At 42.0% G+C, this 27,521-nt stretch overlaps 1 protein-coding gene across 1 annotated transcript in view; it reads right to left on the bottom strand.

The window, feature by feature from the left end:
- Window positions 1–27,521, bottom strand: part of LOC120391193 (complement C4-like) — a 93,901-nt gene that overhangs the window by 46,023 nt on the left and 20,357 nt on the right. The window contains exons 12-23 of the mRNA XM_039514656.1: window positions 27,213–27,410; window positions 23,113–23,304; window positions 22,044–22,193; window positions 21,477–21,603; window positions 21,024–21,095; window positions 16,266–16,469; window positions 13,625–13,739; window positions 13,336–13,406; window positions 10,566–10,705; window positions 9,777–9,989; window positions 6,871–6,922; window positions 3,609–3,689 (exon numbers count right to left, since the gene is read on the bottom strand). Of these exons, the coding sequence (XP_039370590.1) occupies window positions 3,609–3,689; window positions 6,871–6,922; window positions 9,777–9,989; window positions 10,566–10,705; window positions 13,336–13,406; window positions 13,625–13,739; window positions 16,266–16,469; window positions 21,024–21,095; window positions 21,477–21,603; window positions 22,044–22,193; window positions 23,113–23,304; window positions 27,213–27,410 (1,615 nt within the window). The remainder of the gene's footprint in view (window positions 1–3,608; window positions 3,690–6,870; window positions 6,923–9,776; window positions 9,990–10,565; window positions 10,706–13,335; window positions 13,407–13,624; window positions 13,740–16,265; window positions 16,470–21,023; window positions 21,096–21,476; window positions 21,604–22,043; window positions 22,194–23,112; window positions 23,305–27,212; window positions 27,411–27,521) is intronic.

Raw genomic sequence — 27,521 nt, 5'->3', positions numbered from 1 at the left:
TAGGTGGGTGGTGAAGCACTGGAATGTGTTACCTAGGGAGGTGATGGAATTTCCTTCTTTAGAGGTTTTTAAGGTGAGGCTTGACAAAGCCCTGGCTGGGATGATTTAGTTGGGGTTGGTCCTGCTTTGAGCAGGGGTTGGACTAGATGACCTCCTGAGGTCCCTTCCAACCCTGATATTCTGTGATTCTCTGATTCTATGATTGACAAACATGTAGGGATGGTCTAGTTATCTTAATCCTGGCTCAGCAATGGGGATGGATTAGGTGACTTCTTGAGGTCTCTTCCGGCCCTCCTTTCTATTTTTCTTCTCCTTTCATCTAGGTTAAAAAGAAGCAATTTTAAGATATCTAAGTCTAGGTTGGTGATCAAATTGATTGTTTCAGGTGAAGTGGAGAGGATTGCAGAGACATTATTGAGATATGATCATTTGACACATTGATTGATGAGGTGTTCCATAGTTTGAAATCTGTTTCCACAGTCACAAGTAGGATTGTATCTCCATCTCTCAGTCCCCATTTATGGAGAAAGTAGGCACATCTGCCATGTCACGTGTGCATGCAATTCAAAGTGGACCATATTTTCTATGGGAGTGAAAAGCCACTTATTTCTTCAACATGATCCTCGATTCGGTGTGTATTTGGGATGTTGGCATCCGTCCACCTTCCACCCCAAGTTTTCAAGCTCTTGGAGTATCTCTACACTACAATAAAAGACCCACAGCTGGCCTGGGTCAGCTAAGTGAGGCTTCATGGCTGAAGCCTGGGATCTGAGACCCCATGAGTGGGGAGGGTCCCTGAGCTCAGGCTCCAGCCTAAGCTCAAATGTCTACACTGAAACTTTATAGCCACACTGCCTGAGCAAGCTGCAGCTGCACTGCGGGTCTTTTGTCACTGTGTAGACGTACCCTTGTGTTGCAAACCGAAAAGGTTTTCTGGATTTGAAACAGAATCTCAACATATTATTTAGGCCTTCATGTATTGGAAGATCCTTGTTCCCTTAAATACGATGGAACTCCCAAACAATTTTCATGACAAATTTGAGGTAGGTGGATATGCACCAGTTCAGGAAGCCAGGATCAACAAGAGGTATTGATTTTATTGTGCCTGTAGTAATCCACATGAATGTGTTAAGCTGAGAATCCACAAATGATGTGTGGAAGCTATGTGTAGCCAATTAGTTTAATCTATCATTTAATAGAGTATTTATTGTTGTGGTTAGATATAATTAATGCATAATGGACAGGTTTAAGCATGATAGGATCATAGGAGTATAAGACTGACAAGTATTTATGAGAGAAAAATATGTATTAGGTATATAAGCAAAGTAAGGTTGTAATGCAAGGTCTACAGGCTGAGGCCTGTATGATTTCAGCTTAGCCATACTAGGCCTCAGGAGGTTGACATAAGTAGGTAACCCAGGAATAACCCTGTACCAGTAAAGTTACAAGATAAAAGTAAAAAAAATGTTTAAGAAAATATGCCACAATGTATCTGTCTAGACCAATGGTTCTCATCCAGGGGTACATGTACCCTTTGGGGTACATAGAGGTCTTCTAGGGGGTACATCAACTCTTCTAAATATTTGTATAGTTTTAAAACAGGGTACATAAAAAGCACTAGCCAAGTCAGCACAAACTAAAATTTCATACAGAATGACTTGTTTATACTGTTCTATATGATATACACTGAAATATAAGTACAATATTTATATTTCAGTTGATCTATTTTATAATTATATGGTAAAATGAGAAAGTAAACCATTTTTCAGTAATAGCGTGGCTGTGTCACTTTTGTATTTTTTGTCTGATTTTGTAAGCAAGTAGTTTTTAAGTGAGGTGAAACTTGGAGTTAGGGTGACCAGACGTCCCGATAAAATTGGGACCATCCTGATATTTACGTGTTTGTCCTGCATACCGACCGATCCTTGGTGGGGATGCAATTTGTCCCGATATTTTGCTCTGTCAGCAGCACTCAGCTTTTTTTTTTGTTGCTCTGCCGGCAGATCCCCCACCCCACCCCATGTGTCCCAATATTTTCTTCCTCTCATCTGGTCACCCTACTTGGAGTATACAAAACAAATCAGACTCCTTAGAAGGGCACAGTGGTCTAGACAGCAAGACATCCGATTGTAAACTCATGAGAAATTCTGCAGGAACTGCAAGTTACCATCCAGACTTGTCTGCATAGATGTTAATGAGAATAAGGGGAACTAAGGGCAGGACTACACTAAAACACTGCACCAGTGCAGCTGTGCTTCTGTAGCACATCAGTGAAAATGCTACTACACTAATGGGAGAGCTTCTCCCACCAGCAGTTAATCCACCTCCATGAGAGGCAGTAGCTGTGGTGACAAGAGAAGCCCTTCCATCGACATAATGCTGTCTATACCGGGAGTTAGGTCGCTATAACTGTGTCACTCAGGGGTGTGGATTTTTCAAATCCCCGAGCGACGTAGTTATAGTGATGTAAGTTTGTAATGTAGACCTGGTCTACCAAGATAACCTATGAAAAGCGGAGCACCCATAAGTCTATGGGGTGTGGAAGTGCAAATAAGAAAAAAGGAGTCGCCAGCCTTATGCATATATATGAGCCTTAGTAGGCATAAGCATAACTCAGGATAAAAAGTGTTGCTTGGTCTGTGTAGGGGGACGGGAGAATAAATGCACGAGTAGATGCCAAGATGTCAACCACGGGTGGTGATGATGACAATGATGAGCAGAATAATGACTGACACTCCAGAGTCCCCCAGCAGGAGATGTGAGTGATATTGGTCATATAGGGCTAAACATTTTACACTCTCTCTATATCTGCTATTGTATTTTAGTATTTGTGGGACTGTTTATCTGCTTAGAGAATTTGTTACTAAAAGAACTTGTAATAAACTTGAATTGTTTCTCGTGTGCTCCTAGGGTCTCCTAATAATATTAATATTACTGATACTCTAGAGCTCAGGAGACTGAATCTTTAACCAATGCAGTCTAAGAGATTAATCAATGATCAATATACCCATTCATGAATAACATGTGTGTTCAGACAGGTGCACAGTATTTTGTGGCAGAGAAGTCTACCTGCTAAGGGACAACCAAGTTATCAAACATCCCGGATTGAACAGCAATGGAAATTCTGTGACCAAACAATGAAGATAAAAAAATGCTGAATTGCTGCTCCTTAATTGAGTACTGTACAGTCTATGCACTGAATGAGGCAGGGCTTCCATGGAAAAAACAGTATGTGATCAGGTAGTTAAAGACTGTTCATAATGCATATGATTCTGGCATTTCCTAACTTCTGAATGTTTGACTTTGCACCTTAATGTTCTTTTAACATAATTTTTATGTGTTTTACACACACACACACACACAATATTAGATTATATACCGGTATACACATTCACTATGGAGAGAGTAGATGGAGAGGGCATGGCTTAGATTTGGCTCTGCCTCTCTCAGTGATTTGGGCCAAACCAATAGCAAAATATTTCCTGCTGAATGACAGGGGAACCCCAGGAAAGAACTGTGACTCATATTTACAGAGATCAGTTTATGAACCTGACCCACCAGTTCGCATATCATTTGCCATCATTGTAATCTCTGGAGGCTATTTTTACCTTTCAAGCTCATAAAGACATGGCTCTCAGACTCTGGTATCATATCAGAGGGTTTCTCCAGATCAAGAACAAGGCTTCTAACTAGAAAAGAAGATGTGCATGAGAACTGTTTAAGTGTTATCCAATACAATTTAATTTAAAAACATATCCTTCATACCAATATCTCACAATGCATAGCAGTTTGGGATAGATAGCAGTTCACAAAAAAACTGTTACATTAGGAAGTTGTGAGAGTTAAGGTCAATGGCAGACAAGAAGCAGCATGAAGAGCTGATAATAGTGGCCCTGATTCAGCAAGGTATTTAAGCATGTGCTTAACTTTAAGCACCTGAGTAATTGCAATGGAATTTCAATGTCACTACTTAGCTGCTTAAAGTGACATGCATACTTAAGCACCTTGCTGAACACAGGGCCGGCTCCAGACCCCAGCGCGCCAAGCGCGCGCTTGGGGCGGCATTTTGCCGGCAGGGTGGCAGGCGGCTCTGGCGGACCTTCCGCAGTCGTGCCTGCGGAGGGTCCGCTGGTCCCGTGGCTCCGGTGGACCTCCCGCAGGCATGGCTGCGGATGCTCCACCGGAGCCGCGGGACCAGCGGACCCTCTGCAGGCACGTCTGTAAGAGGTCCCCCGGAGCCGCAGGTCCGGCGTGCTTGGGGCGGCCAAATTCCTAGAGCCGCCCCTGTCTGAACAAGGGCCAGTAAGTGCTAACATGAGAAATATGTTGTAAGCTATGAAGAAATGATTTTGAACATCATTTTAAAAACGGATCAGGGACACAGAAAGATATGGATGAATTATTCTTGATAGACAGTATGGTGTCAGCAAAGGGTTAACAGTTTCCTGGCTATGAAATTCTTCCAGTGAAAGTCTTTCTCCACCAGAGTAGATTGCGTCATGGAACTGGTTACCCGAATGCCCTGCAGGAAAGCTGCTTCAGTATGGAAATAAAACCCCCTCCAACCGAATACCCCTACTTGTCACCTACCACCTCACACCGGAAACCATATGGGATCTCATTAAAAAAATTACAACTGATCCTTCATGGGGACCACATCCTAAAAGAAATCTTTCTGGAACCCCCTCTTCCGGCCTTCAAACAACCCCCCAACCTCTCCAAGCTCATTATCTGAAGCAAGCTTCCCACAGACCGGGACACACCAACTCAAAGCAGCACCAGACACAAAACCTATAGACATATCTTCACTGCTACGATAATCAATACCCGCCGCAACACACCTTTCAAGATGCAGGGGTCCTACACATGCCTATCATGGCATTTGGTGTACCTCATCCAATGCACTAAATGCTCCAATAACAGCCCCCAATAACAACCATGTGGGTGAAACCAGACAATCACTATGCTCTTGAATTAACTCACACAGAACGTGATAAAAGACAAAAACGTCATATCAACCATGGGTGAACATTTTTCACAAAACGATCACTCTATCATAGACCTCGTCTCATCCTCAAAAGAAATCTACACACCTTCAAAAGACAAACCTGAGAGCTTAAATTCATAATTTTGCCTGAATAGCCTGAATAGCACCACTGGATTTATAGCTTGTTACAATAATCTATAACAGGGGTGACCAAACTTGCGGCTTGTGAGTCACATATGACGCTTTTACAGTTAAAGTGTGGCTCGCGGTGTGCCCCCCCCCATTCTCTGCCTACCAGACTGGGACAGAGGCTCAGGGCTTCTGCCCAGCAGCAGGGTGGTGGGCCTTGGGGCTTCAGCTCCGTGGGAGATGCCTGCTGGGCCATGGTGTTTCTGCCCTGCAGGGAAAGGGGTGCGGGGCTCGGAGCTGGAGCCCCTGCCAGCATGCCCAGCTCTCAAACCTCTGAAGATTATCATATGCAGCACAGAGGGTCAGTACATTTGACCATCCCAATCTATAACTCACTAACACTCCCCATGTCTCTCGATGGCTGTCAGACAGGATTTTACTGACAACTTAGATTTTTTGTTTTTACCACATTTCCATTTTGTTCACAAGAAACAACTTCATTGACAACTGGAGCTGTGTGTGTGGATAATCAATATTTTGGTTCATTAGCCAAACCAAAAAAATCCCCAAACCCTAAAATAATACATTTAAGATCAAAATGGAAATTTTTTGGTTTTCTTGGCAAAACAAAAGATATATAGATTCAGGTCAAATGAACTGTTTTATTTAGATTTTAAACATTTTTAACCATTTCTTTTTTAATTAAAAACAAGGAAATTTGGAAACACCAGTCATAAAATTAGAAGAGGAGGTGGTACACTCAACTGGGATGTGTGAGACCCAGGGTCAAGTCCCATTCTGCCTTATCGAGAGCAATGACTTGAACTTGGGTCTCAGACCTCCTACGTGTGTGCCCTAACCACTGGGCAACAGGGTACACTGGGATGGGTCTTTCTCAGTCTCTCCTGTTGAAGCCATTCCACTTTGTACAACATACGTAGTCATTGGAACAGAGATTTGAATTTGGGTCTCCCACGTGCAAGCTCAAAAATTGTTTTTGGCTCAAACTATTCAGCAAATTTATATTGAATTCTCAAATAGTTCCAGCGGGCCCAAAACTGCATTTTTTTGGTGAAGAAACTATTTGTCCTAAAATGTTTTGCCCAGCTCTAGTGTCAACCAATTGAACTGAGAGCAGAACATTATCATAGCTTATCTAGAGGCCAACTTGTGCATGCTTTCCTCTGCAAACAGTCAGCCCCATTTATGTTAATGAGACTATTCACTTAGCCAGGGGAACACGATTTGTTTGTCAATGTGGAGTCAAATTTTATCAATATTAATTTTTAGTACTTTGACACATTCACATGTGAAAGAGGAAAGAGAAAATATTTTATGGAGGTAACTGTAGTTGCATGCTAGTCACTGTCATTTTGGTAAATAAGGATTGGCAGTACAATTATTCTGAACATGGAACCACAGAAAAGGGACAACAAACATCAATTGCCCAGGATAAAAATTTACTAAAAGTATACAAGAAATATTTCAATCAAATATTTCAGCTTATTTCCTGGTGGCATGTAACAGAGCATGGGGATAGGAATGTCACTTTAAATAAGGTTCTTACACTTACCTCTGAAGCATCTGGTGTTTGCCACTGTCAGAGATGGAATCCAGAAGTATACGGGCCTAGGATTCCCATAAGCAGTTCCTATGACCCTACTAGCCCAGATAGTTGTAAAGTATTTTGAAATCAGATTATTAGACTAAAAATGGTGGAAGTCTTAAAAAATAAAGCCCCTCTTGTAACTTACAATTATTATTAATGCAAATGGTCTCTTCTTCTGTCCGTAAAATGCCTTCAGTCTGCACAATAAAGAAAAAAAATAGGTCAACTCCATTGAAAATGATTGCATCCTGAGGACTTAACTGCTAAAAACATATCACCACTAACATAATATTGGACCAGTAGATGGCAGCAATAATTTCATTTGGATAGAGATTTCTGATCAAATACAATAAAAGGTACTTAGAGTCAGTATTTCAAGTCCATAAATATACCAGCTGAACTGAGTACTGATTTTTACTTGTCTTTTTGTTAGAAAAAGAGTCATTTTTTCAGATGAAACATTTTATAAACAAGAAATGTGAAGCTTTGACATTTATTTGTAGCACGTGAAACCTACATTTACACTCCATAGGAGGGATGTTTTACACACACACTATGCAAAGTGTCAATAAAGGAGCTATGTATTAATTTTCTTTTAATCAATTCTTTTTTAAAAAAATAATTAGAAGATGCTGACTGTGCAAAGCTCATACAAGTTACAGCTGAGACAACTAATGGCCTTGATTCAAGTGATATGATACAAACACCTGTCAGGGATGGTCTAGAGCAGTGGTGGGCAACCTGCAGCCTATAGGCTGCAAGCAGCCCTCCAGAGTAATCTGCCAGTGGGCCGCAAGACAGTTTGTTTACACTGACCATCCGCAGGTAAGGCCGCCCGCAGCTCCCAGTGGCTGCAGTTTGCCATTTCTGGCCAATGGGAGCTGCAGGAAGCAGCAGGGGCTGCAGGGACGTGCTGGCCTCTGCTTCCCACAGCTCCCATTGGCTGGAAACAGTGAACCGCAGCCACTGGGAACTGCAGGCAGCCATGCCTGTGGACGGTCACTGTAAACAATCTCTCTTGCGGCCCGCCAGCAGATTACCCTGAATGGCCAGTTGCAGCCCGTGGGCTGCAGGTTGCACACCACTGGTCTAGATAATACGTAGCCCTGCCATGAGTGCAGGGGACTGGACTAGATGACCTCGAGAGGTCCCTTCCAGTCCTATGAGTCTATGATTCTAATGTCTCAGTGTTCTTGATCTCACTACCTGGAATGTGGTCCCTGTTATCATGACATTGCAAAATTCCAGATTGTCTGTTAAATATGGAAGACCTTGTGCTGGGCATTATCACTATGAAGGATGGCCCACTGAGAAGGGTACCAACCTAGGATTTGGGGGACACAGTTTCAGTTCCCTGCTCTACCACAGACTTCCTGCATTTATACTAAAGCAATGAAGGCCATATAAGGCCAATAGTGTTTTTTCCAGCAAAGAGACAGAAAGTTACCACAAATGACTGCTTTCCTTCCTGACTTCCCAGTGTCTCCCATCTTCTCTATGTCTTTTAGTTGGGAGGTAGGAACTTGGGGTAGGAACTGACTTTATCTTTGTGTCTTGTACAGCAACAAGCATGTTATTAGCAGTGAACATATAAATAAATAAATAATAAAGGCTGCCTCCATTTTAATGGGGATGTGGCCAGTAGAAACTACAGGTTTCCAACACACAGTGCTTTATCTTGATCCCTGAGGCTACACCTGCTTATTAATGGTGAGCGCAGCCAGAATCAGTCCCATTATATGTAAATTAGGTGTGGCCTTGGGCTCCTGGCAGGTTGCCAAAGGGACCCTCTGTTGGGCAACCCTGAGCTAGACTGACTTTTGAAAATGGCATCCCCTCCCACCTTTAGAGAAGAAAGCAGTGAGATTAAAGATTCATCCAAGGCAGCTTTCTTTTCAGGTATGCTCCTTAGCTGTACAACCATTAATGTTGGCTAGGAACAAATGCCAGGGCTACTAGGAGTTACCACCATCACAAATGTTGCATATAGGTGGGTGAACACCATGCAAATCTTCAGCCACAGGTTCACAGAATAAAAACAAACCCTCCCAACTTCACATGTAGCACTATATGCATATATGGCCTATATGCAACCTAGGTGGAGGTTTGGGACTAGTTAGGCCAACCCTGTTTTCCAAACAATTGTGATTGGCTGGTCTATGAGGCCACTCCTTTGATGGTTGCCAGAGCAATTGGACTCCTCCTTTAAGAGCAAACAACTAATCATACTGGCGTAGCTCAAGCTACATCAGAGGTAGTGAACTCCTCTCTCCTTCAGGATAATTCAGTAGTGAACTCTTTTTACCTACAATAGTCATAGAAATGTAGAACTACAAGAAACTTTGATAGGTCATCTAGTCCATTCCTCCACACTGAGGCAGGACTATGCATTTCACATATGCACAGTCAACCTGTGGAATTCCTTGCCAGAGGATGTTGTGAAGGCCAAGACTATAACAAGGCTCAAAAAAGAACTAGATAAGTTCATGGAGGATAGGTCCATCAATGGCTATTAGCCAGGATGGGCAAGGATGGTGTCCTTAGCCTCTGTTTGCCAGAAGCTGTGAATGGGCAATAGGGGATGGATCACTTGATGATTACCTGTTCTGGTCATTCCCTTTGGGGCACCTGGCATTGGCCACTGTCGGATGACAGAATACTGAGCTAGATGGACATTTGGTCTGACCCAGTATGGCCATTCTTATGTTATTATGATATTGAATAGAACCAGACCAAGGACAGATCCCTGCAGGACTCAACTCAATATCCCCTTCCAGCTTGATTGTGAACCATTGATAACTACTCTGAATATGCTTTTTCAACCAGTTGTGCACCCACCTTATGATAGGGAATTGTAGTCATAGGTCAATCCGAGAATGAAGTGTCTTCTCTGTGCTAAATGCATTCTAGTCACTACTTTCTAATGCTATTTTCTTCCTGAGAGTTCCATGCACACAATTATGTGTTTATTTAATGAAACAAAGACAGACAGAAAGAGAGCTATTAAATTCCTGCTCCACAGCTGAGCTGATCAAATGCTGTTATACTTACCACAACTTTGAGTTTCTTCATAACACTATCGCTGTGTCCAGAAATTGAGTCAAAAGCAGTAATGGTAATTGGAATTTCCCCTACAATGAGTGGAACTACTGAGAAATAGGCAGGCACTGCTGAGTTTCCCTTAACAGTTAGTTTCTGTTGCACCTCCTTTGTCGATGTCCCTGCACTGCACACCCCCTCCACCGTGATCATCTTCACTGTAACCTGTTGGAACAAGGAAATGCTTGTAATAATATTTATTACACCACTGCTCAAGGAAATAGATATCCGACAGATATAAACAATGAAGACCAAACCTCAAATGGATCAGATGTTCAGAGGAGCTAAGTGCCCATTGTGGCTACACAATGAATCATTATCAAAACCAAGAACAGAACTGCAATCTATTAATTCCCAGTCTGATAGCTAATCCATTAGCCCATCTTGCCTCCCAGCTAAACCACTTAGACTGAGCAGCTTATTCCAAGATGGGGCTAACTGTACTCGCCTGCCTATAGGAGGGATGTAAGGATAAATTAGTGAATATTTGTTCATTGTTTTGAAAACATACACTATAAACATTAATATTATTTTCCATTAGTCCCTGAAGCTTGAGGGAGCAGGGGAAATACCACAGTCTTCCCTGTATCCTAGCTCTGCTCCTTTCTACAAAGCCCAAAGGACCTCAGCCAAGTATGGCCAACTCAGACAATGTAGCTGAAACTTGATAAAGGAAGTAAGGATTGGTGGTTGGGTGATGTATATAGCATCCAGTTCAGCAGTGTACTACAGTAACATTACCTTGAGATCTTCAGAGAGGTAGTTGTAGACAACTGCTTTTACTTCCAGCTGCTCGTACCGTTTAACTGAATATGGTAACCTTATTGATACAAAAAAATCTTTGAAAACCGTAAAGGTCTTGGGGTCAGCTATGCAGAATCCTGGTGGAGGAGAAAACTGGAGTTCAGACCCAGCAAAATCACAGTATGTTAGCTTTTCAGAGAGCTGTTAGTTTAGGTACTCATTAAGATGTTACATTTAAAAAAGAACAAATAACTGTGCTCCTTTCTTGATGTTCAGAAACAAACCTATGTCCAAATCTATCCTGCATCAAGCCCAGCTTAGTTTTGGAAGTCCCGAGGAGGTCTAGGAGACAGATTCCTTCCCCAAGGCTGTAGTGCAGATCAGCGCGACAACCATGACTGCATGCCTGCTCTACATGACCTATGAGATGGATATTGCACAGACATGGATACACCAAACTGACCCTTCCCCACTCCTGGCCTGGCTCCAGTCCCCATCCAGAGCTTCATAAAGGGAGGCAGCTGTGAATGTGTGTTCTGTGTAGCATACAGAAGTGTAGTCTCCCCGTGGACAACTACACTGGTTCTGCTGAGGGCGGGGCTCTCTACCTGCACAAAGGGATGACAGAATTTACCTCACACAGTACTAAAACAAATAGCACAAAGTTTGTTGAACTTCTTTCCAAATAATCTCTTTTCTCTGAAAATATTTAACAGACCGTGAATTAGGTTCCTAGGAAATGCCTTTTCCATTACTTTTCTTGGGTAGTACTCCATAGTCGTGCTCCACTGCTGTAATCATTACACTTTGGCACATGTTAAACCCCTTGCTGAATCAAGGCCTAAATGACTACGGTACTGATTCTGCAAAGGGACATTTCATGTGCAGAGTCCTGCTGAAATCAACGGGATTCTGCATGGGCTCAACGGTCCGTGCAGGCAATCTTTCTGGGGTCGACAATAATGCGTTAGTTAAAAGGTATGTTAATCTGGAACAGCAGTGCTACCTAAACCCAGTGCTGGCATCCATGGGAGACTTATGAAAAGGCCTGAATTTGCTAAGCTTTTACAATAAATGCAAAATAATGGTACTGAGTTTGTTTTTTTTACAAACTAGGAACAAAAGTCTCTGTAGCTATATCTTATGGCAGTTTATGTCTGTGATTGTGCAAGCTAAAATACTGATAATGGTAATCACACTGTATGCTTCAGACCATATGCTGATCACCTGCCAGATCAGGAGGAAACTTTTACTCCTGCCTCCAACACCGAACAATTGCCTGGGTATATTGTGGATTTGTTCTATTCTTTCTGAAGCCATGAAGTTTGGGCCAGTGGTTGGTTCAGCAAATTTGGAAACCGGATACATCAATGGTCTTGAATTTCATCTGGTATGGCAAATCCCATGTTCTTAAAATGCTTCGTGGAGAATGTGGGCTCAATACAGGAGTAACTGTATTGAGCCCAAATTTCCCTGCCATTGCTGGGGCCTCGGGCACTGATGCACCACAGTCCTTCCTATTCTCTGCCTGTGGCACATAATAGTCTAATGACCTTTGGGCTGTAATACTTTGGTCTAATTTCTGTTGCTGAGTTGAGTGTGTGGGTGCTGGTGGCCTGTGCTATACAGCAGATCAGACTAGATGATCTGGTGGCTCCTTCTGGCCTTAAACTCTATGACTACGACTCTAATGGAGTGAAATTCTATGGTCTGTGTTATACAGGAGAGCACACTAGATGATCAAACGAATGATCTCTTCTGCATGTAGGAGGCAATGTTGCCTAGTGGATGGAGCACAGGACTGGGACTCAGAAGATCTGGATTCTATTCCCATATCTGTCACTGGCCTGCTGGGTGATTTTATGGAAGTCACTTCACCTTTCTGTATCTCAGTTTCCCCATCTTTAAAATGGATACAATGACACTGATCTCTTTTGTGAAGCATGTTGAGATCTACAGATGCAAAGTGCAAGGTATTATTATTCAAAACCAATGAATCTATTAATGGTAATGTACCACATATTCAGTTAAAATCTTCTGAATATGATTCCTTTGGAATTTTCTTTTTGCATCTGCTCCCCAGACTTACTTAATATGAACACAGGCATCACTAAATACAGTGAAAGATTCATAGTTCAAAGTGCTAAGCATTTTATTTATCATTGTTATTTACCACATTTGCCATAACCCTCTAAGTGGAAGCTAACATGAAAAAGTTCTTAGATTTTCAAAGCCACAAGGAACCATTATGATTGCTTAGTCTGATCTCTTGCATAACACAGGCCATTAAATTCCACTCTGTACTTTCTGTATTGAGCCCATAACTTCTAGATGAGCTAGTGCACATCTTTAAGATGGTGTACAGCAGGGGTTGGCAACCTCTGGCATGTGGCTCGCCAGGGTAAGCACCCTGGCGGGCTGGACCAGTTTGTTTACCTGCCGTGTCAGCAGGTTCAGCTGATGGCAGCTCCCACTGGCTGTGGTTTGCCATCCCAGGCCGATGGGGGTGGCAGGAAGCCGCAGCCAGCACATCCCTTGCCCGCACTGCTTCCTGTCGCCCCCATTGGCCTGGAGCGGCGAACTGCGGCCAGTGGGAGCTGCGATAGGCTGAACCTGCAGACGCCAAGTAAACAAACTGGCCCGGCCCTCCAGGATGCTTACCCTGGCGAGCCGTGTGCCAGAGGTTGCCGACCTCTGGTGTAGAGGTTGAGTCAGTATCATGCATCAGTAGAGAGTGAACCAATAGTTTACCAATAGGGTTTTTTACCTTTCTGAGGTGATATACTTATTGCTTGAATTTCCCAAGTAGTTATAGAGTCAGGAATAGCATTTGTTATCCTAAAGGGACAAGAGATAAGGTATTAAGAAGAATGTATGAAATGAAAACAAGTTCATTCCTTAAATCTTGAAGACTGACAAGAAAAAAATATCAGTTGTGGAGGAGAGACACAGCAAGCAGATCCAAATTCCTCTATAATGGATTCAACAGAACACTGACATTTATGGGTATATTTATATACATGTAGGTGTATTCATCTGGTCAAATAATACAATACCTATGCTGTCCAGGGTTTTTAATTTCTACTGTCTCCCACCACCAGCTCTCAGGAAAGACACTGCGCAAGTTGATTGAAGTTTCATCAAACACATCTTCTTCTGGAACGTCACCAACTGGAAAACAGAAATTGGGAGTCTTCCCTGAAACCTATGGACAATAACCTTACACTGATTTGGATAATCAGTTGTCAGAGAGACAAGACAAAAGGAGTAATATGCTGAATAGCTGAATGAAAAGACTGACTGGTTTTGATCTTGTAAACTGCAAAAAAATGCAGAAAGACAACAGACAACGACTAAAGATTGACACTGAACAAAAGGTTAATTCTTCCTTCCAAACTGGGGAATTATATGCTGTCAACCAAAAAAATCCCCCCTTTAGTTATAAGTGGAGAAATTATTTCTTCATTACCACTGTGATAGATGAGGCATGAAAGGAGAAGGAGAGAACACCGGTGACAGAAAGCATGCTTTGAATGGGATCAGTCATGACACACAGAATTGTACAATGAAATTGGCTGCCTAAGGGGAAGAATGGAGACAAATGCAAAAAACTTCTCTGCTTGAATTTCATACAGTCAGCAGGCAGGAAGACTTTCAGAGTGCTTGGGTACATAGGGTGTGATCCAAAGTGCACAGAAATTAATTCAGAAATGATGATGATAATGATTGTTATTATTTATTGGCATGGCAGGAGTGCTTAGAGACCCCAGCTGAGATTGGGTTGCCATTGTGCTAGGCACTGTACAAATACACAGTGAGAGGCAGTTCCTCTCCCTGCTAGTAATCAAAATAGTTTAAATATTGTGTGGGACGGGCAAGAGAGGCCCAGAGCGGTGAAGTGAAATACTTAAGGTCACACAGCTGCTTAGTGTTCGAGCTGGGAACAGAAACCAGGGCCGTACCCAGTAGACCACAGTGGGAATCCATCCACTGACGTCAGTGGGCTTTGGATCAGGCTCATGGTATACTACTCATGTAAAGAAATTAACTTTTCAATTGAAATTGTGGCCAGCTCAGTGAAGACCTCTGCTCAGTACACAGCAGCAGTCAAAAAAGCAAACAAGATATTAGGTTTCCTAAAGAATGGGATGGTGAATAACGGGGAGACTATTACAATCCCTTTGTGTAAATCCATGGTGCAACCTCATCTGGAATACTGTGTCAAGGTCACCAGATCTCAAAAAGTATATTACAGAATTAGATGGTGGTCAGAGAAAGGTAATGTGAATGGTTAGGAAATGGGAAAATTCATATGGAGAAAGACTGAAATGGTAGGGACAGGGATTAAGAAGGAAATGAATAGAAGGGACATGATAAAAGTATATAAAAAATGAACGGTGCAGAGAAGGTGGATCAGGAGCTTCTGGTCTCCCTGTCTCATAACACATAAACAAGGTGACATTTTAAAGTGGGCCATTCAAAACAGAAAAAAGGAAATTTTTTACACAACCTGTTTGACTTCAGAGGCTCTAATTCTCCACTGCTTTGCACCTCCTGTAGCCATAGACAGGCGTGTAGAGAGGATACATGCAAAGTGTTACTGGGAGCATTTAACCCTTCCTTTGCACAGGTATAAGTGACTGTACAAGGTGCAGGGCACGGAGGACTCAGGCTCACAATACCCGCCCAGATGCACCTGCTAACTAAACTCAACATGGCACAACAAATGAGGGCCAAAAACATACGGAGAATTCCTGGATTGCTTTCCTTGCTTTCACTGTTCGCATGTCTCACAAAGGCATGGGAGGCAGTATTTGTGGTATGGTGAATATGTTTGGAGAAGGGACCTTGAAAATGTAAATGGGAGCATGCAGGAAGGTATGGAGAGGTCTGGGAGAGGAGGAGAGGAAAGGGGTGTGGAACTTTGTAAATTACACATAAATCACCAAAAAACAATGGTGGTTAAACATTTCAGGTGGGGGTTTCAAAAGCTCCCATCATTGGCCTAACTCTGCTCTCACTGAAACCCTCCACTGACTTCAAGGGGAGCAGAGTTTAACCAATAATATGCACTTTCCAAAATCCCACCCTACTCAGCCATGACATATGTATACGTGTGTGCATATAATGGAGAATTACACCAGATGCATTGCCACTAGTTTACATTCAGACAAATGTTCTCCTTCATGCAGTGCATTAGCTCTTTATAAATGTAACCCAATGTCTTATGGCCCAAAAACCTGAGCTCGACTTTTGGACAGAGCTAAATCTGTTCTTTTCACAATCTGACATGAACACATATGTACCGCCTGGAAACCATTGGTAACAAACTACAAGGGCAAGAGGTGCTCAGAATGTTGCAGTATTGGAGCGCTGACATCAACAGAAGTATCAGGTGCTCAGCATATTGCAAGACAGGACCGTCAAAGTCAGTGCTCAGTATCTTGCAGGACTGAATTATATTTGAAGTTCAGTGTCATTTTGGAACCCCATGCTTGGGGAATCAGCTGCACAAACTGCTACAGGTTTTATGAGATTAGCACGGCTAAAGCCACAGGCATTGCAATGTCCCCATGAACAATAGTTACTTATGTGATTCTTCTCTACCTTGCAGCCCTAAAACAACTCGTTTTTCAGAGATGACTGTATACAATCCACTGTTTAAAAACGGTGTTACTAAAAGGCAAAATTCCTTACTTCTTGCCAGTGCAGAAGCTAGTCTCTTCTTTTCCAGCTCCTTCCTGAGGCTCTGAGCCCTCTCACAACAGTACTTGAAAGTTTCTTTGCATTTGATTGAGCCAGTAACTCTAGTTAGCCTTTTGGCACAAGAAAACTTCATTGGATTTAATTTCATTCCATCCTGACAGCACTTTCGTAGAGCAGGATCTTGGTATTTGCTAGCTGTAACAAAATGACAGTGACGTCAGTGTTGCAGAGGCTTTGATAAATTTTGAGATATTCAATCATACTTATGTACTTCACCTATGTCATTATTATTATTTTTCACTATTATTACAGTAGCCATAGGAGCCCTTATCATGAACCAGGGACCCACCCAGCTAGGCACTGTACTAAAACAGAACGAGAAGAAGGTGCTTTCCCCCAAAAGGTTTACAATCTTATCTTTCCTTCGGGTTCAGACCATGAAGTCACTGGGGGCAGGATCAGCGGACTTAAATTGAAGTGAATGAGAGCAGAATTGGACTCTTATTTAGGACACATTTTTCAAATGCTTGTTTTCTTACACAGAAAAATTTAAGATTCTGAGTTTCAGTTATCAGGTTTATCCTCCTCTGTGTGGATTATGTGCCTTTATTTCTGCTTTCGCCGGAACAAAGAACAGAATGGTTTAATAAACTAAACATATACTTTGACATCCTCACCTGTAATCTGCATACTAGCCCATTTCCACTGAGAATGTTTCCAACATGCTTAGCCTTTGAATAGCTTTTCAATGACCATCAATAAAAAAAATAAATACCTGCCACAAAAACCATTTTTTCCCATTTCCCTCCCATCCAGGATCAGATAAAGGTAAAGAGTGAAAATTACACTCATCATCTTCAATCCTGATCCAGTGACAATGGTAAGTTCTAATATCTCATAACTGTGGAGTGCTAGAAATCAATGTTCCATCCCTTTTGGAGAGCTGAGAAGCCACAGTCTCTTAGGGCTAGTCTACACTTACCAGCCGGGTCGACGCGGTGAGTTCGACTTCTCGGAGTTCGAACTATCGCGTCTAATCTGGACGCGATAGTTCGAACTCCGGAAGCGCCGGGGTCGACTTCGGTACTCCACCACTGCAAAAGGCGGTGGCGGAGTCGACCTTGGAGCCGCGGACTTCGATTCCGCGGCGTCTGGACGGGTGAGTAGTTCGAACTAGGGTACTTCAAATTCAGCTACGCTATTCACGTAGCTGAACTTGCGTACCCTAGTTCGACCCCCGCTCTTAGTGTAGACCTGCCCTTAGAGTATAGGGTATTGTTTCCCAAAGCATAGAATCCAGTCCCAAAGAGGGTGGTAGAGAAGATCCAACAATGTCATGCAAAATTGTACCAAAAATGTAATTGAAACATGACTCTAACATTTTGCAACGGGAAAAAAAAAGAAATGTAATACATTTGTAATTAGATACATGGAATAAGTCTTGTCATGATTGGCATGCTGCCTTTAATGCCATCATATTACTGCAACCTGAATCTAGACTAATGCTCAGTGTAGTCTTGGGCAGAATGTGCGTGCAGGATGCCACTAGAGCTGCTGCAAATAAAACACCTGTATCTGCACTGTTATTTAAGATGTACCATAGGAAGGGCAAGTGCTGATGCCCATGCACACAGACCATGATAAAACATACCACTGAGCTGGAACAGTGCATCTGCTGGTAACATGAAGGCCCAATGAGCCTAACATGATCATGTTGTCATTCCATTTTTACTAGAGATCACTTCTAGCCAAAGGAAAGGACTTCTAGTCAGTCAGGAAAGGACCCTGCCTTGTTGAAAAGTTTTGTGAGTGAGACAATGGCAAGTGAGGTGTTCCCAGGACTGCTCATAAAGTTAAAAGAAAACACGAGGATGAAACAATTGGTTTTACACTGACTGATTTGATATCACAGTGTGTGGTGCGATGTGAAATGCTAGCAGCTGAGGCTAAGAAGCCTTCAAAATGACTGTCACTGAAAGATGAACCTGAGGGTTTTTTCCTGAGAAAACTCAAAGCCTTGAACAATCAGCAAGACTTGATTATTCAGACTGGCTATGACAAGACTCATGCCCTTCAGGCATCTTATCTTGATCACACAACAGTATAAGGATTATACTATTGTAGAAAATCTTATACTTCCCTGCCCAATGAATATGGGTTCAAAAATTATATGGCCTGACTCTGAAAAAGATTTGGGGGTTGTGGTTGATAATAAGCTGAACATGAGTTCCCAGCATGATGCTGTGGCCAAAAGGGCTAATGCAATCCTAGGATGAATAAACGGGGGGATCTCAAGCAGGAGAGAGGTTATTTTACCTCTGTATTGATCACTGATGTGACTGCGGCTGGAATACTGTCCCCAGTTCTGGTGCCCACAGTTCAAGAGGGATGTTGATAACTTGGAGAGGGTTCAGAGAAGAGCCACAAAAATGATGAAGGGATTAGAAAACATGCTTTATAGTGATAGACTCAAGGAGCTCAGTCTATTTTGCTTAACAAAAAGAGAAGCCTCAGGGGTGACTTGATTACAATCTAGAAGCATCTACAGTGGGAACAAATATTTAACAATGAGCTCTTCAATCTAGCAGAGAAAGATATAACAGGATCCAATGGCTGGAAGTTGAAGCTAGACAAATTCAGACTGGTAATAAAACATATAGTTTTGATAGTAAGGGTAATTAACCATTGGAACAATTTACCAAGGGTTGTGATGGATTCTCCATCACTGGCAATCTTTATATTGAGATTGGATGTTTTCTAAAATATGCAGGAAGCCTGACTAGATGGTCCCCTCTGGCCTTGGAATCTATGAATCAGCCACCAAACTGAAAAGAGGCCCTTTGTAAAATGAGACTATTTGATACTGTATCAGTGATGTGGCTGAGAATGTATGAGAACAACTGCTTTCAAAAGACGGAAAAGAGACTATTTAACAATTCAACGTAATGAGTCAACTGGTATCTCTGGTACTGGATGGCTTCTAGTGCTCGTGAGGTATGTTTCTGATGTTGCTATTGAAGAAGGCTTGCTCCTCTACAAAGCAGTGCCATGAAAATGCTTATCTGAGACATTTCAGAAGCAGTCAAAGACTCCCACATTCAGTGAGAGTGGTGTATCTCACTGGTGTATCTCAACCTACATATATGGTACCGGGACAAAGACAAGTAAGAACAGTGGTGTGGTCACTCAGATCTAACATGTTGCATCTCATGTCTCATGGTTTCACAGTTTCAGGCTAACTCAACTGTTTTTACTGAGAGCAGAAGTTTTCCTGAATGAAGATTAAGCTCTCTTGGCGGACGGCTTCAGTAATTCAGCAGGGGTCATACGTAGCTTATGCTGCTGACATTTGAGGGCACCTAGAGGAGCTGAACTTTTCTCTATCATAGTAGAATATGACTGCTCAGTACATGAAAAACAGAGCAGAACTTATTCACAAGAACACTTAGAAACTGGTCTTCCCAAGCACAAAGAGGAAATTTGGAAAAGCGTTCTTTCCTTTCAAACTTTAAGAGAACAGATGCCAATTGGGAGCCATCAGGAATTCAACAGTCAGCATCTCAGAGAACTTCAAATCCAGCAGCAGGACTATTTTTCTGATGACCCACCAACAGGAAAGAGGTGGATCGCCAGTCCTTTCAGCTAAGATGTTGACTGACAGGGTTGTTGGAAGGCAAGCTGATAGACATCCCTTGTGTCAGCACTCTGGAACTGGCTTGCTCTAGCCAGAAGCACAGAAGATTTTGGGTGTCTCTGAAAGAGGAATATTCAGCTTTTGATGGATCAGTTTTGACAGTTCCCATCTCATTTTCATTCTCTTGTCTCTGTAAATCAGGTTTCTCTCTAATGGTGAAGATATAAATGAAGTATCATGTTTGCATAGAGATAAAAAAGAATTAAGATTGTAATCCCCAATTCAGCATTATGTGAACCATTATTAATCAGTCAGACTGATTCTTCCAGCATGTTGATCTATAAAACTTTAGACATCCTTAAAATCACTGTTAAAAACTACATAGTTAGTTGTTCTGTCTAGTATGGTTATGGCTCAAAATTTCACCTGCCCATGGTGAGGGTTAGAGGTCTTGTGGGGAGTGAGTCATGATCCTATTCTTATTCCTGGAATAGATAGCCAGTTCCAGAAAGTTAGGAAAACCCTGGGATGAAGCATTTGTTTCTTATAGTGACAGGTCATAAGATATCAGACCTTCATGTGACAGACTTATAGGAAAATTATTTTTGAAAATGCTTTCTTCAGATCATATATATTTAGATCTCTAACACGTCTGTCATTTGGAACACATTGTGCCGAAGGCAACCTGGCTTTGAAGCAGAAGGGAAGGAAAAGCGGTATTAATAAAACATTTTCTAACGATATAATCATTTCTAAAATGGCTTTCCTCTGAAATCTATGGCACACACAGAACATAAACATAATGGATGATATAGTGGAATGGCATACAATTAGCATTGGCATGTCCTCTAAAAGAGAATAAATAGATTTAGCCTGATTACACCCTGTAACGTAGCAGAGTTTAGCGCCTGTCTCTATAACTGAGACCTCTCCCATTCCCTCAGGTAAGCTCCAGCTCCCGACGCCATCCCGTTCCCTGTCCCCTCCCCTCCCCCACGCTGCCATCCTTCCCCTTCCCTCCATCCACCCCTGAGGCTCTGGTCCCTAGCTCTCCAGTCCTCTCCGCCCTGCCCCAGCAGCCTCTGGCTCTTGCCCCTGAAGATTAATGGCCATACCAATTCCTGAAATTTGCTTGTGAAAATCCAGTGATCTTTTCTGTCTTCTGGTAGCAGGGGAACACGTATAGCCTAGGAAAACAGAGCAAGAGAGTTTGGTTAATACCTGAGGCTGCTCTAAGTTGCTCCTCAGCACCAGCCTGGGGCCTGGCAGCCAGAAGATGCATGATCTGCAAAGCTGGTTTACCAGTGCCTTTCCCCCCGCACACAGTCCAATCTATAATAGATGCCAAATGACCAGGCATTTGTTTCACCTGCATATGAGCTATGAACACATAGTATAAGATGGGAAAATGAACACTGGGAAATAATAAGACCACACAGAAGGGAGGCCGCTGAATAGAGCGACAATACAGTGCCATACAAGGTCTAAAAATCAAACCCCAGAAATTCAGTGTAAATTTATTCTACCACAATACACTTCTATAGCAAAGGAAGAAGGTCTTTGTTTACCTTGCCGAAAATGTGATTTAATTGTGTCTGATATGAAGGCCAGACCCACATCATTGAAAACTTGAGCACTATTAGCACCTCCGCCCACTGAGCATCCAAGATCATATGAGTTCATTGCTTCAAAGACCTACAAAATATAATAGCATTGAAGGAAGGTGCACTATTGCAAAACTAGTGATTCTTTTCTGAATAGCGATGTCATATCCTGTTATCGGGCCATATGCAGAAATGATGCAAATGGAAGTATTGGTTACACCCCAGCACTGAGTTAAAAGGAATCTGACATTTTAAGAAGGGCATAACTGAATTCATTTATGGCCTTCCTCGGCATCATCAATTTTGCCCATATGAGAGTGGATAGGCTACTAGTCTATTCTGCTTTGTCAAATCCTATGCAAATTGGTTATAAATGTATCATAAATATATAAGAAAAATATTTTCCCAAATAAGCAATGTCTAGAATAATGTTTTGATAACTACTCATTTATTATATTCAGATTTCTCTATTCTCCTATGAAATACTACTTGATTCAATGACACATGCTATTTTCTTTTTAACACACTTACTTTTTTGGCCGTGAGCTTATTCCTTTTGTTTAGAATGAAAATTGCAGTATCAACCACAGCTAAGGCAACAGTTCCTGCATGATCTGTGTCAATGGATAAATTTACCAGTTCCGTTGGTTCATATGTGTCTCGGTCGGTTTTCAGTTTAATCTAAATGCAAAATGTTTAAATAACAGAATTTTATATTTCTCATTAGCATTAATATCAAGCATTGATATTAGTGGGGTATTAGCAATATAGGTAATTTCTATCTAAGCTTTCTGCATTTCACACCACTAACATTTATCTAGTGTCAATTGTGGTATATGTTTGTTGGCAGACAAAGATAAAGGGGCTGATCCTAAACCGTGCTGATTGTCCTTTACTCCAATTGCTACAATGAGAGCTTAGAAAACCAGAACCTTAAAGAATGGAGACTCTGCCCTCAGATGCATGTGGGCAACACCCACTAAGAGCCTTGGAAGCTGGTGTGTCTGTGAAGAGAATTTTACCTTAAATATTTAGGGATTCAGAAAAGGATGAGCTTAACTTCAATTAGATTTAAGCACACACTTAAATGCTTTGCTGAATCAGGGCCTTAAACAGTACCAGCTGCATTTAATATCTTTCCACAGCAAGCTAAAAATAAAAAATACTGTGAAATAAAACTAGTGAAGTGCAGCTTATCTATGTTACAAAGTTAATTAAACTAAAACAATTTGCTACTTCACTTTCTTTTCTCCCACATCCGCCTTCTCACTTTCACTTAATGGACCAAATTCTGCTCTTGGTTACACAGGTCTAAATCAAGTATATGAGAACAGAATTTATCCCTCAAATACTAGGCTTTTAAAAGATTACTACAAGGGACTATTCTAATGCAGCTCCTTTGTATATTCAGAATTAGATGGTGGTAATGGTGGAATTACCAAAAGATTATTAATAAATAAACGCCAACCCATATGAAACTGCTTTTTGTCACTTTTATACATACGGGATCAGATCTTTGGCTCAACCTCTAGCATATCCCACTTTATTCATCTCTTTTTCTATTTTTGTTCTCTATAAATATCGCTTTATTTGTCATTACCTTTCCTTCACAGGCATCCACAATGTCTAGCCACACAGAGTCAGCCACAATCTCACTGTGGCCTTGATTTTTAATGAAGTAGTAAGCAATAAAGCGAAATGCAGGCACCATTTTCTCAGTAACATCCAGAGTGATTATTTTATTTGCATACGGGACCCTTCCCATAACCTCAACTTTCCCCTTTGTCACCACCTGCAATTCAAAAGCAAATGCAAAACAAATCAAATGCTGTGCAATCATGACAGAATTTGTATTACATAAAGGTTATACGAAACTAAATAATCATGTCACTTAGGGGCAGATTCTGATAACTTATTCTGGTTTAGTAGCACCTAACTCCATAAGTTCTCTCATTGAAGTCAATGGTACTACTCATAGGGTGATGTTGTGTGCTGCACCTCAAAGAGGAACAGCACGCAACTCATGGCCTATGGGTAGTACCTCTAAGCTCCATGGGAGACCTCATGGAGTCATGCCCTCCTGATCCTGGGCAACTCCTAGGGCTGGAGAGGTCCCCCAGTATAACTTAGCCCTGGTAGCCTGTTTAAGTTACAGTAGCATCCCAAGGCTGCCCTTAGAACTGCAGCACTGTCCTGAATTTCTGCATATGTTTGTGCTGGGGGTCCACCCTGACACACTCCTTCACCCCCAACTCTGTCCCTAGCACACCCCTGCATCCGACCTTGCAAAAGGGACTTCAGAAGGCAGTCTTGTGGCTGTCTTTCAGCAGGCTATAGGAACACTGGCTCTTCTACATCGGGCTGAATGGGGGATAGGTCTTTCACTGACAGGATATGGCATTACTCAGTATGAGTAAGAGTATCAGAATCTGGCTCTTATTCTTGATTCTGTCACTGTTACATTGGCTAATTCCTTTCCCTGCAAGTAATCCTATTTATTTAAATTGAACCACTTCTAGAGAAAGTTGTAAGAAAGCCAGAATCAGACCCTTAGATGGCAGAGTTGATAAAGATTTTACCTGAACTGAAGCCAGACACTTTTAGAAACAACAGTAAAATGTCATAAGACAGGACACAATAAAAACATAGGGTCATTTGGCCATAAGTCTTAAAAAAACTACAGGTTTTTGCCATTAAAATGGCCAAAGTAGAACAGAGAGTGTCACAAATGACCTAATGGAGTTTCTCCTTTCAGACGGGTTTTAACTTTCTTACAGATATTGCACTTCAAGGGTAATAAGGTGCCCAGGTAGTTCTGGGGAGCAGGTATTCTAATCCCGATATAAAATTGCATCTGAAGAAGTGGGTTTTTTACCCATGAAAACTTATGCCCAAATAAATTTGTTAGTCTTTAAGGTGCCACCAGAGTCCTCGTTGTTTTTCTGGCATAAAATTGTCTCTTTTTTACATCTTACTTGTAAACCTTGGGACTGTGATCTTCAAAACTGTCTAAGGATTTGAACACCTGATTCCCATTGAAATTAAATGGTAACTGGGTGTCCAAATGCTTTGCACAGCTTTGAAAATGTCAGCTGTAAAATGCAGTTATGGTTAAAAAAAATGAACATATTTGTCATTCAACTGATTTGTTCCCTGAGTGGATTCATAGTCAGATCTGCTTACTTTAGTGAAAGAAATATTGTTTATACTTGTTAGCATTGCAGAGTCAATAAAAGTTGTGAGAAACTGAGCAAGATTGTTTTCTGGCTTGTGCATCATGAAGAGAATTGTTCATTAAATTACAGTCTTAGCTACACTATAGAGTTAGGTCGACACAGGGCAGCTTATGTTGACCTAACTATGTAAGTGTCTACACTAAAATGTTGCTTCTACCAATGTAATTTGCCCATTACACCAACTTCATAACTCTACCTTCACAAGAGACATAGAGTCAATGTCAATGTAGTTAGGTTGATGCAGTGTCAGTGTAGACACTGTGGATGTGGACACTGTGGATTACTGCCAGCGCAGTAATTGAATTGGTTTTACATGTCCACATGTATGCTCCTTGTGTTGACAGTGTGTGTCCTCACCAGGAGAATTTGTACTGATTTAACTACCAGGGTGGGGCATTGTGGGACAGTTTCTGAAAGGCAGCAACAGCCGATGTTAGCAATGCAGTGTCTACACTGACACTCCATCAACCTAACTACATTGACCTAAGCGCTATGCATCTTGCAGAATGGAGTTATTAAGCCAGTGTAGTGGGCAAGTTACAGTGGTGGTAGCTACATTTTAGTGCAGACGCTTACAGAGTTAGGTTGACATAAGCTGCCTTACGTTGACCTAACTCTGTATTGAACAGGTGCAGACTCCGTGGGTACTCTGGGGCTGGAGCACCCACTGGCAGCCAAGCTCCCCCCACCCCCTCCTCGCCTCCCCTCCCCGGAGCGCACCGCGTCCCCGGTCCTCCCCATCCTTCCCAGCACTTCCCACTCCCCTGCTGCCTTACAGCTGTTTGGCAGCACTTTGCAGGGAGGAGCGGATGAGGCAGAGAAGAGGCGGGGCAGGGGTGGGGACTTGGGGGAAGGGGGTGGAATGGAGGCAGGGTGAGGGTGGTGCAGGGAAGGAAGAGTGGGGAAGCGTTGGAGCCGGGGCAGGGCCTGTGGTGGGGGTGGGGGTGGGAGTTGAGCACCCACTGGGCAAAGGGGAAGTCGGCACCTATGCTGTAGTGTAAATCAGGCCTGTGTTGCTTACATCACCTGTTGCTGGCTTTTCAAAGCCATCCCACAATTCCCCACACTGACAGTTCAAGTATCAGAGGGGTAGCCATGTTAGTCTGTATCCACAAAAACAACGAGGAGTTCAGTGGCACCTTAAAGACTAACAGATTTATTTGGGCATAAGCTTTCATCGGTAAAAGACCCCACTTCTTCATCTGTATCTGAAGAACTGGGTGCCACCGAACTGACAGTTCAATCGTGCAAGTGCTCCTAGTGAGGATGCACACAACCGACACAAGGAGCAAAGTGCAGACATGCACAAGCTATGCAATTACTGAGGCGGCTGTATGCCAACATAAGTTAGAGCAACTTAATTTTGTAGTGTAGACATGCTCTTAGATTCAGTCAGAGCTGAACAGGAAACTATTTTCCTATCCTAAGGAAACGTTTGAGATTTTGAAATTTTCCATCCTGAATCAGCACAAAAAGCCAAAAATCTTAAAATTTTTTAGCAAACTGTTAATCCAAAAAAAATTTCAGTTTGGGTTGCTTCAGATAAGTTTGAAACATATCATTTCAATATTTATATAATTTCATTTTTTAAAAAACCCTTACATTTCTCAACAAAAAATATAATTTGGAACCAAAAAACTGGAACTTTTCATTTTGAAAATGCTGAAATGGGACATTTTGACAATTTCAAAACACATTTCAAAAAATATTTCAAAACAGGAAAATCATCAAAACTGACCCTTTCCTGTGAAAATCATCAGTTTCAACAGCTCATTTCCACTGGAAAATGTTTTGTCAAAAAATTCCTGGCCAGCTCTAGTTGCAGGTAATGATGCACTAGCTAGAAAGGACTAGCTGGACTTTGGGATCCTAGGTGAGTTTAAAAGAAGTATAGTTTTACTTGTAAAATGAGAACCATTTATCTGGAAGAGACACTGCAAGGCATTAAAGGACGCCAGCAATATGACTGCACTTTAAACTCATAGGGCCTGATTCTCATTTATGCACATACACTTTTCTGCTGACTTTAAGGCCCCTCTGCACTGAGAGAGTGATGTAAAGGGGCCTGAGTGTAAATAAGAATCAGGACTATAAAGACTAAATTTTAAAAAAGAAAAATCTGGGCTTATTGCAGTTTTAAGGACCAAATTCAGATCTGGTAGAAGTGGGCATAAATTTGGCCCAAACTTAGGAAAATCAGGAGATCATGGAATTTTTCTCCCTAGGACTTCAGTTTCCAAAGCTCTCAGTCTGGTGCCTTTCACTTCAATTAAAGTATATGGATGTCACAAAAGATCTAAAAATACCATGTGTATGGATCTCTTTGCACCAGATCTCCTCCGAAGCTGCATCTTACATTAATATGCTTTTCTCCCAACCTGAAAAAGGTCAGTTGTGTAGATTTATAAACTGCAAAATGATCTGTTCTAACACAAAGTATTGTTGTCACAGTCCTATTTCTAACCATGTAATAGAAATAGTCAATGTTACTGCTGCTGGACTGGTGGACATCCTTCAAGGTAATAAGTAAAGTATCTCCAGGTGCTATGACAGCATGTGGAACGCTGATACTAAGGTAGTTCTGGGTAGCAGACAGGTATCTCTCAGCAGTGGTTTTGATTCTGGCTGATTCCATGCCAGGCTTCCCCTCTTCAGCCCTCACCTGTAAAGAAAAAAAAGGACAGAGCAAACAGCATGCCAATTAAGAGACAATATCAGGTGCCACTGTTAATTCATGTATCACCGTGTCACCTGGAAAACACTGGCGGGTGAG

Source organism: Mauremys reevesii, linkage group 1, assembly GCF_016161935.1.
Source record: "Mauremys reevesii isolate NIE-2019 linkage group 1, ASM1616193v1, whole genome shotgun sequence".
Lineage (NCBI taxonomy): Eukaryota > Metazoa > Chordata > Testudines > Geoemydidae > Mauremys > Mauremys reevesii.
The sequence above is the reverse complement of the archived record's forward strand: the minus strand, read 5'-3'. Positions and strand labels throughout refer to the sequence as shown.